General features: G+C 38.8%; 1 protein-coding gene across 2 annotated transcripts in view; it reads right to left on the bottom strand.

The window, feature by feature from the left end:
- KDM1A (lysine demethylase 1A) overlaps nt 1-16,533 on the bottom strand; it is a 62,707-nt gene that overhangs the window by 5,153 nt on the left and 41,021 nt on the right. For both annotated transcript variants that reach the window (XM_059915799.1, XM_059915807.1), the window contains 6 exons: nt 8,190-8,332; nt 7,722-7,812; nt 6,382-6,516; nt 5,531-5,604; nt 4,626-4,737; nt 1,173-1,305 (listed from right to left, as the gene is read on the bottom strand). In XM_059915799.1, coding sequence (XP_059771782.1) covers nt 1,173-1,305; nt 4,626-4,737; nt 5,531-5,604; nt 6,382-6,516; nt 7,722-7,812; nt 8,190-8,332 — 688 coding nt within the window. The remainder of the gene's footprint in view (nt 1-1,172; nt 1,306-4,625; nt 4,738-5,530; nt 5,605-6,381; nt 6,517-7,721; nt 7,813-8,189; nt 8,333-16,533) is intronic.

Here is a 16,533-nt window from a genome sequence, read left to right as displayed (position 1 = left end):
TGGTTAGGCGCTCACTAAGGACCAAAAGAAGAATGATATCAGAAGACTGTGGTGCCGATCTAAGGGATGCAGCCTAAAACCACAGAGCATGCTATCCTTGAGAATACGCGGTGATGCTTAGCTTGCCAGGATGTGAATGAGCTCAAAGCTGACCACAGAAAAGGTACTGAAAGTAAGTTAATGTACTTTTCCCTCATTTGTGTTCAATTTTTTCTTCAATAAATGCCTCTTTACATAATTTCTGAAAAATACAGAGAAAGCTCAAAATAAGTATGAGAGCTCCATACATGCCCATTTTCTGTGGCCACAGAACTAGGGAAAATGACACAAAAGCTAGTCTCACTGTTCTCCACCTGCCTGCAAATGGCTATTTAAGGCTGTAGATCTTCTCAACACCAGCAGCTAGAAGCTGCCTCTGAAGGGAAAGCTAAAATCAAAAACTCTTTCACTGGTTGTTAAAAAAATTATCTGTGGTGATCTCAGCAACTCTAGAAAAGGGGCCATGGAGGGCAAGACTGGTGGCCACATCTCCACTAGTCATGAGAGCCCTCAGAGAGGAGGGGTGACTAGCTTCCTTAAGGAGTTCAAGACTATTAATTCCAAAGGTGGGTGGATGATGGGCTCTCTGCACTCCACATGAAATGTACCCTGAAAGCAGCAATAATCAGCACAGAGCCTACTGCCATAGGAATCACAGGGCAATTCCATCTCTGAAGTCAACCTATCAGCAAAACTGCTCCCAGAACGAGAAACCAGCCTAAGCAGTTAGCCCACCTGAATAGGAAAAGCCAAAGACCAAGATGCAGATGGTGAAATACAAGGGGCGGGTCCCACTGGAGTCCTAGGGGCCCAAATCCTGGTATTTAAGAGCATACTTAGCAAAATTAAATCCAAACTCCCTGGCTGTTTACTATAATACCAAACTAATATGCACAAACTGGAGACTCTAAAAATTGCCCCAATTTTCTGGTTTATACTATGATGGGGTCAGAGCCTCTAAAGGCTCTACAGCCTCAGTACTTTTGTAAATGCAAAATTTTAAATTCAGGAATCATAGTTTATGAGACATTCTATCAGGAAATGTACCTAAAATTTTTTCTGTAGGTCAAACTCAACAAAAGATCAGTACCATGTTTCAAAGTAAGAGATTTATCTTACCAGTAAAGACGTACCTGAAGCTGTGTAGCGAACCTGCCGAACTGCTGTATTCAGTTTAATGTCCAGGCCTTCTGCTAAAGCCACAGGCACACATGAGTAGCCATTCCTCACTGTCAGGTGGCTGCCAGTGAACTCAAAGTCATCATCCTAAAGAAGACAGAAAAGGACATATTTTCACACTTTCTTAATCTAACTTATGCCATTTATGTTGAGTCCTATAAAATAACACTGAAAAAACACCAGCTTGTGGAAAGTCAATATTCTAAGACAGAAATTAAAGAATAATCACGCAGTCTTCCACTACAGCTGCCCCAGGAAACTAAAGGGAAAACGGAAAAAACGCCAGAATGTCGCTAATGACTATCTCTGGGCAGTGAGATTAGGGCAGTTTCTTTTTTTCTGTGATAGACTTTTTATCATCACAGTCCTACACCACCAAGTCCAGACTACCCATGGCGGGCAGGAGAGGGAAGGAAGCTTATTCAGTAAATTCAGATGATACCATAAATGTTTGTTTGGCTTTTGTATGCACTGTAGATGTGGTAGCATATCAGATTCACCATCCTAATTACATTTTCTTCTACATAACAGCAAAATCAGTTTTTATGGCTTAAACTTACAGGTTTTAAAGTTGAGGAAGACTTCCAAAACTAAAGTTGGTCAAACCAGACGAAGGTAATCTAGGATTATAAAGACTCGCCCAAGATAATCCATAAAGAAGTCAAGATTTGGCCTGGAAGAATTCCCAAAATGATTTCATGTCTTTGAATTTACTGAAAAATTTTCCAAATAGAGAAACTTTTGAAGGCTAGTTGATATTTCTAATTTCGTGAAACTCCTGGGGAAAACATACCACGATTCTTAGGAATTAGATAAAAATATACTGGGTTGGTAGCACAACTCTCACTACTTAGTGACTGACTCATTTGTTCCCCATATGGATCAGTTCACATCACCTACATTCAAAATTTAATACGATTACAAATGAATACATATTGCAACATCAAATGATAGATTAGTGACTAGAGGTAATTTAGTATTTACATGAAAAACCATAAAGAAACTGGAAATTCTACAAGATTTGTACCACGAGCAAGTGCAATCCTTCCCATAATTCAAATTCTAAAGAATACCAGGACATAATCTGAAGATGAAGAAGTAAAAATAATTTTACTAGGAAAATGTATAATGAAAATGAAAATATGTAAGTAAAATATAATATTTACTTCTATACAATCTTAAGTCTGGCCAAAGTCTCAGATTTAGAGATTGGTCCATTTAGCATCTAAGAAACCTGGTAATTTCTCACCAGTTCAAAAGTAAATCACACTGAAACACTTAAGAATAATTTAACAAAAGATGTGTAAGACTGGTACACTGAGAACTATAAAGTATTGCTGAGATAAATTAAAGGAAACCTAAATAAATGGAGAGATATACCATGTTCAAGGATTAGAAGACTCACTATTTTTTTTTTTTTTTTAGAAATTCACGTTCTTTTATTTATTTATTTATTTATTGATTTATTTATTTATTTATTTATTTATTTATGGCTGTGTTGGGTCTTCGTTTCTGTGTGAGGGCTTTCTCTAGTTGTGGCAAGTGGGGGCCACTCTTCATCGCGGTGCGTGGGCCTCTCACCATCGCGGCCTCTCCTGTTGCGGAGCACAGGCTCCAGACGCGCAGGCTCAGTAATTGTGGCTCACGGGCCCAGTTGCTCCGCGGCATGTGGGATCTTCCCAGACCAGGGCTCGAACCCGTGTGCCCTGCATTGGCAGGCAGACTCTCAACCACTGCGCCACCAGGGAAGCCCAAGACTCACTATTAAGATGACAATCCCAGAAGGTATTTTTTTTGTAGAGACTGATAAGCTGATTCTAAAACTTTATAGAAGATCTAAAATAGTCAAAACACTTTCAAAAAAGAACAAAGATGAAGAACTTACACTTCCTGATTTCAAGATGTACTATATAAAGCAACAGTAATCAAGACAGTGTGACAGTGGCATATGGATAGACAGACATTGAATGGAAGAACTGATTTTCAACAAAGGTGCCAAAACAAATAAAGAAAAAAGATGGTGCTAGAATAGTTAACTAGATAACCATATGGAAAAATATGAACCCTACCTCACCTCTCACTATACACAAAAATTTAACTCAAAATAGGTCATAGACCTAACATAAGAGCTAAACTCACAAAACTTCAGGAAGAAAACAGGAGATAATCTTTGCAGTCCCAGTTTAGACAAAGATTTTTCAGGACACAAAAAGCACAAAGCCTAAAAGAAAGAGTTGATAAACAGGACTTCATAAAATTAAAAACTTTTGCTCTTTGAAAGATACCATTTAGAAAATGAAAACGCCAGTTGTAGACTGGAAGAAAGTATTTTCAAAACAAAATCTGACAAAGGAACTGTATCCAGAATTTACAGACCATAATGAACTCTTACAAGAGGACAAACAACTGTTTTTTTAAATTTAGTTTTTAAATTTTTTTAACTTTTTATTTTATATTGGAGTATAGTTGATTAACAATGTTGTGACGGTAGACCTTTTTAAATAGGCAAAAGCTCTGAACAGACTTTTCACCAAATAATTGACATATGAATGGCCAATAAGCACATGAAAAGATGCTTCACGTTACTAGTCATCACAGGAATGCAAATTAAAACCACAATGAAAAACTACTATACAACCATTAAAATGGTTAAAATGTTAAAAACTGGCGATACCAGGTGTTGGTGAGGTTATGGAGCAACTGGGGCTGGCGTACACTACTGCTGATGAGCATGAGATGTGGAAAACCGTTTGGAAGTTTCTTATAAAGTTAAAAATCTACTTCCCGCAGACCCAAGAATTTTACTTCTAGATATTTACCCAAGAGAAAGACATGAACGTTCACAGTAGCTTCAATCATTTATAGCCAAAAACGAAACAACCTAAATGTCTGTCCATGTATCAGTGAATGGGTACATTCTGTGGCCGTATCCATACAATGGATATGAATATTACTAAACAACAAAAAGAAACAAACTATTGATATACACAACAACAATGAATCTCAAAATCAAAAAAGGCACACACAAAAGGCTGTATACTGTACAATTATATACTGTATGGTCCAATTTACATGCAATTCTAGAAAAAGCAAAACTATAGTGACAGAAAGCAAATCAGTGGTTGCGTAGGGCCAGGAGCAGGAGGGCTGGGGCCTGACTGCAAAGCGACAAGAGAACTTTTCAGGGTGACAGAAATGTTCTGTATCTTAATTGTGGGCGTGGTGGTTCATGACTATGTAAGTCTGGCAAAACATCACATTGCTCACTTAAAATAGGTGAGTGTTATTGAATATAAATTATATCTTAATAAAGCTGTTTAAAAACACACATACAAACAAATTAACAGTTTCTCTTAGGAGCCCTCTCAAAGACATGTGCAACAAAATACATGGTAAGGGAATTTTACCTGATCCCAATGTTTAAGGGAAAGTGTAGAGAGAGGTGTGGCATTAGCAAATTCAAGATTTGCAAAATGCCAGTCAAGTATTTGTCTGTCTCTTGACGAGAGATACACATCACTGCAAAATGAGAACAAAGGAACACAAGGTTATTATTAAAGGACATTACTACGATTCTCAATGGGCTGATGTGGATGATCTCAGTGGGACTATGCCTTATGTGAAGAAATTCTAAGTCAAAAAGCAGGACCGTATCTGTCTTATTAAGCCCTTTATTCCTGCTGCCTAGAGCAGGCCAAGCTTACTGCATAAAGCAAAGGCCTGACTGTAATTCCGGGGGAAAAAAAAAGTCTTCTTTATACTGTTACCTTGCATTATAAAAGCTTACTTAAAAAATTTTTTTTTTTAATATTTTGAATAAAGCATGGACTTTTTTTTTAAGCAAGAATGGGTAGCATCCCTGACTACAGAAAAGAGTAGATGTATGTGGAGGCCGGATGCAACATGCAGCACACTGTCACCATGTAAGAGTTCACTATCAAAAACCCAATGGAAATAAAGTGTAATACTTTCCTAGTCCCCAGAATTATGAGAGTTTAAAGCAATACCACCTTCTACGCCACTCAAAGACAATTTTCATTCATGTACCAAATCTTATGGGAAAAGGCTATCTTTTAAAAAAAGATACCTAGATTCAAGTATCTAGGACACCATTACACATTAAAATATAAGAGCAGAGGATTAAGGAACCTGACAAATAGTCCTATGTGCACAGATACCTTCCATTCATTAAACAATTTACAATACATTCACTGAACATAAATAAAAGCCCAGGGTGTTTTGTAATTTTTCTTTTAAATCTAACAGAAGGAACAGTAAAAGCTATCTTTCTGAGAGTTTGTGTTTTCCTTACCTTGGGGGATTGGCTTCTAATTCTTGAAGTTTTTCTTCTAGCTTTCCTTGTGTTTCAGCTAATTCATCATATTCCTGATAAAATTAAGAGAACTGGGTTGATCTTGATGGGTCAGAGACCCACCTAGTTATTTATACCACAAAGTGTAAGGCCTGGACCATATTCCTGTTCAGGTCAATCTACAAGTGTGCCTTAGCTGAAGGCTGGAGGTTGGGTCAGGGCTCAGGGATGGTTGTTCTTGGAGACAAGTTACAATGTTAGCCTAGAATTAAGACTGAGGGGGGTGGGGGCGGGGAGGTGGGGGAGGATGCAGAAGGAGGAAATAAAGAAACATACTAGTATGCTACACAGTAAGGATGAAAAAGAATAGTGACTACCACTTCCGGTGCGTTTACTGTGTCCCTAGCACGGAATAAGCACTTCAGACCCCCTACAAGTGAGGTAGTACTAACACCATGTCACAGATGAGGTGACTAAGGAGTCTAAGGTCACATGGCTAGGAGATAGTAAGTTAGGGATTTCAACCAGACAGTTTGACTCCATTCAATAACTCTGAAATCCATGTTCATTATCATTATTTTAAATTGTCAGAGATAAACTATGACAGAGGGCTAAACTGAGATGTAGGTAAGCTAAAGGATGACACTGTGAAAACAAGGCAGGAATTCTGCAGAAAAAGCAGACAAAATTAACCCATTAAGTTCTCACAGCTCCTGTGTACCAAACCCTCTTCTTCCTACTACAGGCACCTGTGATTGGCTAGTAGCTCTCTCTTTTCCAAAGTTTCCTGGATCTATACTATTTCTTAGGATTCCAAGTAAAAATCAATGAGGCATGTATGTATACCATACCTTGCATAAGGCAGTTAGATCCCTGTGTTTGCTTTTCACTAAGAACTCAGCAGTGATATCTCTGGGTGGCTTGACTTCAGATGCTTCTTTGTATTGCTGATGGAGTTCTTTAATTTTCTCTTTTAAATTTACCATCTAAGAGGGAAAAATAAAAATTTACCATTCCAGACAGTAATTCATTGCCAAAGCATGTACTTTGGTTCCTCCCCTAAACTGCTATTACACCAAAACAGGGTTATACTGCAAGGTCTATGGAATTCTTAAATACGTCTTCCAAATCATGACATTAAAAAAAAAAATTGTTTTAATGACATTTTAAAACAGGAAAAAATCCTATATGGCTCAACACAGAGGTATCACATCACTATCAGATAAGTAGGATTGGCTCTGTCTTCCAAAACAAATGGGAGAACTAGGAATGTCCCATTAATAAAAATATATAATTAATTAAAAATTAACTACCAGGAAAAACAAATTGTCTCCAATTAAACTTATTGCTTTGGGAAACAAATTGTCATGATTTGTTTTTTAAATATGTAAAAGGTCAAATCATCACACAAAGAACCTTAAAGAACCATTCCCCATGTTAGTTTTTTCGGATTTCTGGTGGTGCTACACAAGACTAGGGTGAAGGTTAAAGCTTGAAACTGGGAGCTTCACACCAGCTGGCCATATTCTAGCCACTCTTCTCACTTCATCCGTACCACAATCCATGAAGGTGTGCCAGAGACCTCTTCATTTGACAAGATGAAGAAATGAGGTACAGTGAGAGAATGAGGCAAGAATCCAGTCACAAGATGCACCCAGATTTTGCATCATAAAGCCCCCAAGTTTGCAGCTGGCAGGATGAGGAGAAACAAATGGTTTCCCAGTCTGGAGCTAGGGCTCTGGAAGGTGGCATAAACAAGGGCCCCCTTATAGGTACCATTGGGGAATATCCCCATATTGGCACCTCAAGTGAAATAATTATGCCAATGAATTATGGTACTGGCTGCTGACATGTTGTCTTCATCAGTGGGAACTTAACCCCAGCACAGCTGATCTCCCTCTCATCCTAGACTTCAGCAGAGGGCATTAGGCCAGCTTTGCAACAGTCAACAGCAACCTGACACAGGAAAGATCTATTTCCCCCAGCAACAATTTACCAATAATGCCATACTGAAAGACTGACAGATAAAACAGAGCCTTTTGCTAGTCATTATTTTCTTAACAATAATGAGCTGTGCAGACTTTCTCTCCCATGGAGAAAAAAAATCAGAAATGCTTTTAAATTTTCTAAATTAAAGGCCTTTTCCCCCTACTGATGCATCTTCAGCTATGAAAAAAATATAAAATTTCACCTTATTAAGAAGTTCTTTCAGTTCCTCCTGAGTTTTCACTATCTTCTTCCAATGTTCAATCTGCTCATCTTTGACATGCTTTTCTTGTAACCTGAAGAGACAATATATATGCTCTGGCCACACAGCCAGCCTTGCTGCATAAGACAGGTGCCCATCAGAAACATTTGATGGCATCAAGGCCCTCTAAAATTTCTAATACTTTGGAATAAGAAAGTTGGCTGGTGGCAAATTATTTTCTAGGCTACGTTAAATACAGTTAATTCAATACCATAAAAGACATGAATTTTACAATGGAGAGAGCCTTATGGATCATGTAATTATTTTAAATAGCTTTACTTTTGGATTTAACTATTTCACAAGAAAATAAGTGAAAACTAGCTCAAATAAGATTTGATGAAAACTTTAAACATTAAATAGCAAATCTATAAACGGAATCCATAATACAACAAGCAGTATCAAAGTACTTACTGAATGACAACTTCCAATGCCTGGCCAAGGGACACAGGCTTATTATTGAGGACATTGAAGTCTAGTTGATGACTCAGGTAAGATGTAGCTTCTAGCAACCGGTTAAACTCTTGCTCTACCATTTCATCTTTCTCTTTAGGAACCTGAAAATTTGAAGTACGGCAGAGTTGGTCCTTACACGACTAAACATAACCATCCATGAAAACACAAATGCTCTACAGTTTAAAAGGTCAAAATATGTATCTCAAAGGGGAAACCTTTGAGGACAATGATTCAAACTGTCTTTTCCATGAAGTGGTCAATTCCATTAAATGAGATATGAAATGTTTCAGCCCGGATATTTTCCTATTCTCATGATTTTGCCCTCAGAGCTGGGACTCTACCTCTATTAACAGCCACAGGATTCACATTGGTGCTGAGTGAAGTCATGTGGAGCACAAGGCGCCCTGGAGTTGACATGCACTGAGATAAGCTGGGCTGACATGCAGACAACACACTGGAGAAGTCCCAGAGAACAAAGACTATGTCAACACACCTGAGCACCTTCCAGAATAAGGACAGGATGAAAAAATAAGAAGCCCAAGGTATCTGCTTCCCCTCAAAGACGACAATTTCAGGTAGGAGTAGGGAAGAGAGAAGTGAAATTCATGGCTATTAATAAGAACACAACAGCATCTTAATTCTTTCTCAGAGTAATAGTGTTTTATGGCACCAATTAAGTTCAGAGTTGAATATCCAATGCTCTTAGACTATGAGTGACTGAGGTACCAGGTATGGCTCACTACTGTGGAGTAAGAGAACAGATTGCAAAGCAGATCATCAAGCTGCAAGACCATGCTCCTAATCCCTGCTGTGCCCCTACCTAGTGATACCATCAGTTAGCTGACACAAATTCCTCTGCTACTGCTTAATTCAGCCCCAAAGTAAACTGTATCTACAATCCTATTGCTGAATTCAGGGGAATAGCGAGAAGGAAAAAGCATGTCTAAGGCAAGCATCTCTTGCCATAAAAAGCTAAGCATCGGGACTTCCCTGGTGGTCCAGTGGTTAAGACTCCATGCTCCCAATGCAGGGGGCCTGGGTTCAATCCCTGTTCAGGGAACTAGATCCCACACGCGGCAACGAGGATCCCGCGTGCCACAACTAAGAGCCGGCACAGCCAAATAAATACATTAAAAAAAAAAAGCTAGGCATCAACTGGGAAACGGGATTCAAAATTTGGATTTTCACTTTACCATCAACCTAAAATTGGTAACAAGAAAACAAAACATGAAAGTAAGTCCTAATAATCACTAAGGCTAAGGAAGAATGATCTACAATTAGAGGTAACTATTATGGACAAGATCATCACAGTAAAACTCTGCTCCTCGTCTGCAACTCCTTCAGTTTTGCCCTTCCCAATTAAATGGATGCTTTCAGAGCACTAGCCTCTGCCCCTTCACTGATGAGTCACACAAGTAACTCTTATCAGATGAGCCATGGTATAGCAAAAAAGAATATGGTGAGAAGTATAATCTGCACCAAAACAAAGGCAAAAGGACTGCAACTCTCCTTTGGAACTGTAAATTATGACAAGACACTATAACTAATTCAATCAAAATAATATTTTAAAGCATCAAGTTCTAAAAGATCACACATGGAAGAGATCAGGAAATCTTTATGAATTAGAGAATCCCCCTTAGCCTTAGAAATAGAAACCCCTGAGAATCTTTTGGTTTATGTTGAGAAATAAGGCAGTGAATCAGGCTTTGGATGCTTGGTGCCATTTATATATCAGGGTGGTACCTAGGACTTGGTGGATCAGACACATCTGACCTACCCATTCAAGTCCAGGGCCAAAGAAAGGAGGTCTTGGTGACATCGCTACTTGTTCTGATTACACAGCTATCAGAGCTGATGGAAGTGACCTTCTTGTCAGGAATTTCATTTACTTTCCCGTCAGTTACATGTACTCTATATATGATAGTCACATACAGAATAGCTCAAAGCAATGCTGAAATTTTACTTGGTGTTAATTCCCGCAGTGATGTTACAAAAGATGGTTCTAAATTTGGTGCTCCTTTAAAAAGGAAACAATCACATTTCCAATATGAAATCTATGAGATCTTCACTATCACAGATGCAATGTGAATGACTGCTTTTCCTGGAGTACAAATGGTGATATTTCTACATGTGGCTTCTAAAATGCCTAGCAGGAGGATGCTGTAGCAGCAAGAGGGACCAGATCACATATGCCTCTACAGTAGGACAGAAAGTGCCAATTCGCCAAGTTTGCAAATGGTACAGATTAAAGCTCTTCCAGTGTCAACTGGATGGCTTGCTTTAGACAAGCTCTAATCTTTACAGCTAGAGTGACAGTCACATAGGGAAGTTCATATTGAAAAAGTACACAGCACTCAAAGGCTCAGTATCTGGGGTCCAGGGTGTGTGGTACAGAAATATTTAAAGGGACACTGTCAAGGTTAGAGGGACCAAATTTGACCTTTTGTTTCTTCCCTCTGTTTGCTGAGCAGCCCACTTGATTCGTTACACTTTCCCCTTTAGTCCACCCACACCCCCCACAAAAAACTTGACTTTTTACATGCGCTTTCAATGACAAATACTCAAATGGCACCAGCCCAACATACAGGTGCAACTCTACAACAACAAACCAGTGTGAATGTATGATGGACGGGATCTTTGGAAGGGAAAGATTTAAGTTGCAAGCTTTTAATGGGTTACCGTAAACAGTGAGGAAAATGATTTGAAAACTTATGAAAGAAAAATACCTTGACAGTGTCCTTTTAACCAGTGCAGCAGAGAGAGAAATAAACTGTAAATAACAGCCCAACAGCCAAGCCAAGTTTAGTTTTGTAAGACGGCAGTAAAATCAAGGCTTTAAACACACAGCATGACAGAAGTATTGTGAGCTCAGAAGCTGCAACTACCACAGAAATAAGGAACAGACTGTACAGAGACTAAAATGAGAGAGTCAAGGCACAGAAATGGGCAAAAGAAAGGCACTTTGGATGGGGGTGGGGGTGGGGGTGGTAAAGGGAGACGGTGCAGAAAGCAGAGAGGAATAAGCAAAATTCAATACAGGAGAAAAAGAACAACAATCAAACCAAACAAACAAACACCAAACCAAAAGACCACTGCCGAATCTGACCGATACCAGAATGACGTGACTGCATCTCCAGGACACCCCCTCTAACTCGGGGCTCCAGTCAGCAGTCAGGTCCCATCCATTGTCTGCTAAGCAGTTATAGAAATGTTGTCAGTGACACCAGGGATAGCTTTGAAACCTGGATTTTTTCCCATTAATTTTAAAATTCCACTTTAAAATTAAAGAAACATTTGGAAAATAGTAAATAAAACACTTGTCCATTAGGACACCAATACTGACTGGGAGAAAACCAAAATGTGTTTTTGATGTATTTAAACCTTGAATCTGTTTCTAAAATTAATCTATTAGATATACTCTACTTGACACACTCAGACAATGACAAGAACTTTAGCAGCTGACTACCTTAAGCACCCACTACATACCTGTTTCAGGTCATTTCTTTCCCTTTGGTGAGAACCCTTGGACTCTGTTAGTTCCACAAATAATTATGAAAGGATGTTGAAATATTGGCAATCTCTAAACATGTCACAATAATTTTAGTTTAACCTGACCATTCATTCTTTTTTTTTTAAAATAAATTTATTTATTTATTTTTATTTTTGGCTGCGTTGGGTCTTCGTTGCTGCATGGGCTTTTTCTAGTTGCTGCGAGCGGGGGTTACTCTTTGTTGTGGTGCGCAGGCTTCTCATTGTGGTGGCTTCTCTTGTGGAGCACGGGCTCTAGGTGCGTGGGCTTCAGTAGTTGTGGCATGCGGGCTCAGTAGTTGTGGCTCACAGGTCCTAGAGCACAGGCTCAGTAGTTGTGACACACGGGCTTAGTTGCTCCGCGGCATGTGGGATCTTCCTGGACCAGGGATTGAACCTGTGTCCCCTGCATTGGCAGGCGGATTCTTAACCACTGTGCCACCAGGGAAGCCCTAACCTGACTGTTCTATTCTATATTCTTAAATTGCATCCTCAGAAAGGAACTCAGCAAATGATTACCAAGGCTTAAGCACCACATTTTAGGCAGCTGGATTTCTATATTACAACACATAAAACATATGACATATGACATATGACAAACATATGACAAATGACAAACAAAACATATGACATATGACAAAACATAACAACAAACGAAGAAGCAGTCTTCGGGAAAGGACCTTTGATACAGTTTCCTAGCAAAGAATCAAACAAAAAGGCTATTGCTTGAAACAGATTTTATGATTTTTCAAAACCATTTATTTCTCAATGAAAGGCTCCAAATAAATGGTTCCTTCAAGACTAAACATTTGGTGAGCCTCACTCCTCTAAATGGGGTATAATCCTGACTGTTTTGATCCTATTATATGGAGCACCCGTATATGGAGGACGGATTATATGGAGCATCCCTGAACATGGTCGCGGTGGGGAAGCCTGTGTGACTGGCTCATGCAGAATAAATTTTGGGAGAGCCAAGCAACTTTCTGGACAGGGTCCCTGATTCTGTAAGAAGTCATCTCAAAGGAAGTACAGCTCTCCTTAGTTCTACCTCTGGTTGCATTCTATCATCACAAGCTTGGTAGGTCTTCAAAAACATTGCCCATCTGTCATACTTCCAGTCTGCATAAGTTCTCGGGCAGCAGAGCAAAAATGGAGTTAAGTGTACCTAGGTTCCAGGTACTCAAAGTTCTGAGATTTAGCCAGAGAAATCCTCAGGAAGAATTACACATTGAAGAAAGTTGTAATGGCCAAATCTGGCCAACAGAGGCCACAGTCAACCTGCACCTCTCCCATCCCCATGCACTTCTACAATTACAGTAAGACGAAAGATTAGCTCCTTTGGTAAATCGTGGAAAAAGAAATTTACATCTGAGGAGTTTCTAACCCAGATTCCCAAATAGCTAAGGGAAATGAGATATTGTTATTAACCCTGAAGGGAGAATAAGGACAACAGGTATATCCTTAATTTAAATAAAATTCAACGTGATTCTATAAATGGAGACTGTTGCCTCCCTCTCCTTCTTTTACCTCATAAGGAATCTTTTAGGGGATGTAAATAACTGACTTTCCTAGAGCAGGGACTAAGCCATGTGGAGAAGGCACACATGGCATGTCTAAGGAGTGCACTCCAGCAACTTCTAGCATGTAGCAGAGGTGCTCAGTAAATTCTTGTTAAATAAATTAATATAGGTTGGAAAAGAAAATTCAGTATTATAACTATATTTGAAGGGAAAGATCTATTTTGCAACCTCAAAAACATTAAAGGAAGGCATGAGATTTCTACATTTATAAAAAGCAGGGATTGGCAGTCATGATTTTAAAGGGTAGAGAAAGACTGCCTTAAAGATACCAAAGATGTTTCCAAAAAGGAAGATGAAAACTGAAATGGCCAAGATGCCTCTGTCAAAAGTATAACCACCTAAGCACCACTCTCTATGAATAAAAGTGGAAACTTGCTAAGTTATGATAGGTACTAAGTGTATCCAACCAATGGTATTTGTAAGAAAACTGGCATGCGTTACTTTTCAAGTGTTATCTTTCTTCCTCATAACCGTTGAGCAATTCCCAAGTAAAACTCAGGTTCTGTTTCTCTAAGTAGTTACTGAGTCTTTGGATCTCACTTAATAATCACACATGCACGCACGCACGCATGCACACACACACACACACACACAGTCTCTCTCTCTCACATACTCACTCACTCACTTAAGATACCTCTTCATTACTCAAAAAAAGTCAAACACAAAACTAGAATCTAAAGCCCCCAAGTTACTAGCTGTATAGGAGATGCAGAAAACACTGACAGTCATTTCTCCAGTCTCCCCCACCAATCCATGTTTTCAGTCCTCTCACTGGTGACTCCCAAAATGCTCCTAAAATATGAATTACCCTATTTCCCAACCTTACCCATATCTATTTAAAATAATAATAATAATAATCCTCTGAATAATTCAGAGGATAACTCCATCATCAGTTAATCCGAGGGCACCTGCTTTATTAGCTCTGATTATTTTTATAGGCTTGGAAGATACTTCTATGTATAAGAATATCCTATAGTAGAACCAGATTAGAAAGCCCTGTTCTAGTCAACCAAAGTCATAAAATAAGCTTCCTTTGTCAAAAACAAACATACAAGCTCAACATCCTAGCTGTCAGTCCAGGACCAGAGAGAAGAGAGAGGCAAACTCTTTCAGGGATTCTTGTGACTGTTATTAAAACAATAATAAGGTAACAAAACAAAAACCACTTACTACATGATTTTTTTTCTATAGCAGCAAAATGGCTGAGTATGGTGATATGTTCTTAAGACAATATTACAAATGATATTAATAACTCTGAGTTAACTGCTGGCCTTGTATAGGATGAAATAATTAATTTCTATGTACTAACAACAGAACCATCAAATCAATCACCCTCTTTTCCACTGAGGCTATCCACAGAGAATGGAGGAACACATCCCATTTCGTTCAACAGTTCACTGAAGAAAAATCAATGGCTGAGTGAATATCATCACTCTACGTGGGCCTCCTTAGAATAACTATTAAAAGAAAGTTGTCTGAGAAGGAGACTCAGCTGATGCAGTCACACTGGCAGTTAGAACTGCACACTCACCCCTGCCCCCACCTTCCCTGAACTATCAGCCAGGCAGAACAGAACAAGTGTGGGCATTAAAGCTGGAACACCAGACAACAGACCTTGGCTCTACAACTTATTGACTATAATGACCTCAGGGAAACATATGCATGTGCTTTAGATTCTTCCCCTGCAAAATGGGAGAATGAAGCAACTGACTGAGTTATTCCTTAGATTTCTAAAGCCATGACACATATTTGTGATTATAAGCATAAATTAACCAGGCTATAAGCTCTTAGTACTTGTCATATAAGCCAAAAGCCAGTCTACTGGTCACCAGTTGTCCATTCCTACTCTGAGCTAGATTACTGGGAACAGCATGATTAAGAAATATTAATATGTCTTCTTATGTTTGATTAACTAACTTAAGGCAAGCAGAACTCAAAGCTGCAAAGAATTTTTTCCCAAATTTGAGAATGCTTAAAGAATCCTCCTTACCATTTGGCTGCTTCACCAAATACAAACAAACAAACCTAGAAAAATCCTATAAAGATCAGAGTTGAATGACAACAAAATGCTGAAAACCACACACCAGCTTAACAACTGTGTACCAAAATGTTACTCAAAGGGCTGGTCCTGGTGAGATAAGGAGCTTATGCCAGAACATAAACTAAATGCACCACTTCTTCCATTGACAAAGTCTTGCTACCAAAAAAAAAAGTCATCATCTGAACAAACATCGTGGTTAAATGATGTGGTTTATTTACATTCTGGCACAAGATATTAATCTCATCCCATACTAGTAACCAACAGTTAGTTCATGGATTGGCAGCTGGCTGTAGGCCACACTTGAGCGAATATTGGTATGTTATTTAGAAACAAGTGTTTTAAAAAATGTTTTACAGCTTATCTAATACCAAGAAAGCAGACAATTTCTTTGGATATCTCTACTAGGAAAAAAACCCTCACTTTTTACTGTTAGAAAGACTAAATGAACCTGCTCTACATTCAGGAAAGTCTAAAGAAAAAGATAGTGTCTCAAAGATCAGTGATAATCTTTGGTTTGGATTCCATTACTTCTTCAGGACTAATGTAATATCTACTTCAGAGACCCTGCTTCCTCAGTGCAATTCTCTAAATTACTGTCTATCTACCTAAAACACCTATCTGGTCATGTCACTTCCCCTGCTCTCAACAAGACTGGAAAAATGTGAGTCCATTATAGTACTCCTTCTACTTTTGTATATGTTTGAAAATTTCTATAATAAAAAGGTGGGAAAAGATAATTATTTGTGTACAAGTACCACCAGACTGTGGGGTCTTACATGGCAGGGACTGTCTTATCTCTTTATCTTTTACAGGTCTTTGCAGGGTAAATAGAAGTTTACAGAATTGTTGAATTAACCTCTACTTCATCCTTTTCCTTTCTACTTTGTTTATTTTGCCAGAAGGCTGCCCGCCCTTTCCCCTCACCCCCAAAAAAGCCCTGGGAGGAAATATGGATCCAGAATGGTGGGGATGGGAACCAAAACATTTCCTAAAAGTTTGTACTTCTCTGATACGAACTGCATAAATCCTAAAGGTAGACAGGAAAAGGTGAGGATGTCCCATGGGACCTATCACACAAAATTCTAGAGTTGGAATCTTACCACTTTTAATAACAGTAGGCTAAACTGCCATATACATAGCAAACTTTCCCTTC

Source organism: Balaenoptera ricei, chromosome 1 (genome assembly GCF_028023285.1).
Source record: "Balaenoptera ricei isolate mBalRic1 chromosome 1, mBalRic1.hap2, whole genome shotgun sequence".
Taxonomy (NCBI): domain Eukaryota; kingdom Metazoa; phylum Chordata; class Mammalia; order Artiodactyla; family Balaenopteridae; genus Balaenoptera; species Balaenoptera ricei.
This window is presented reverse-complemented; position numbering and strand designations above follow the sequence as displayed.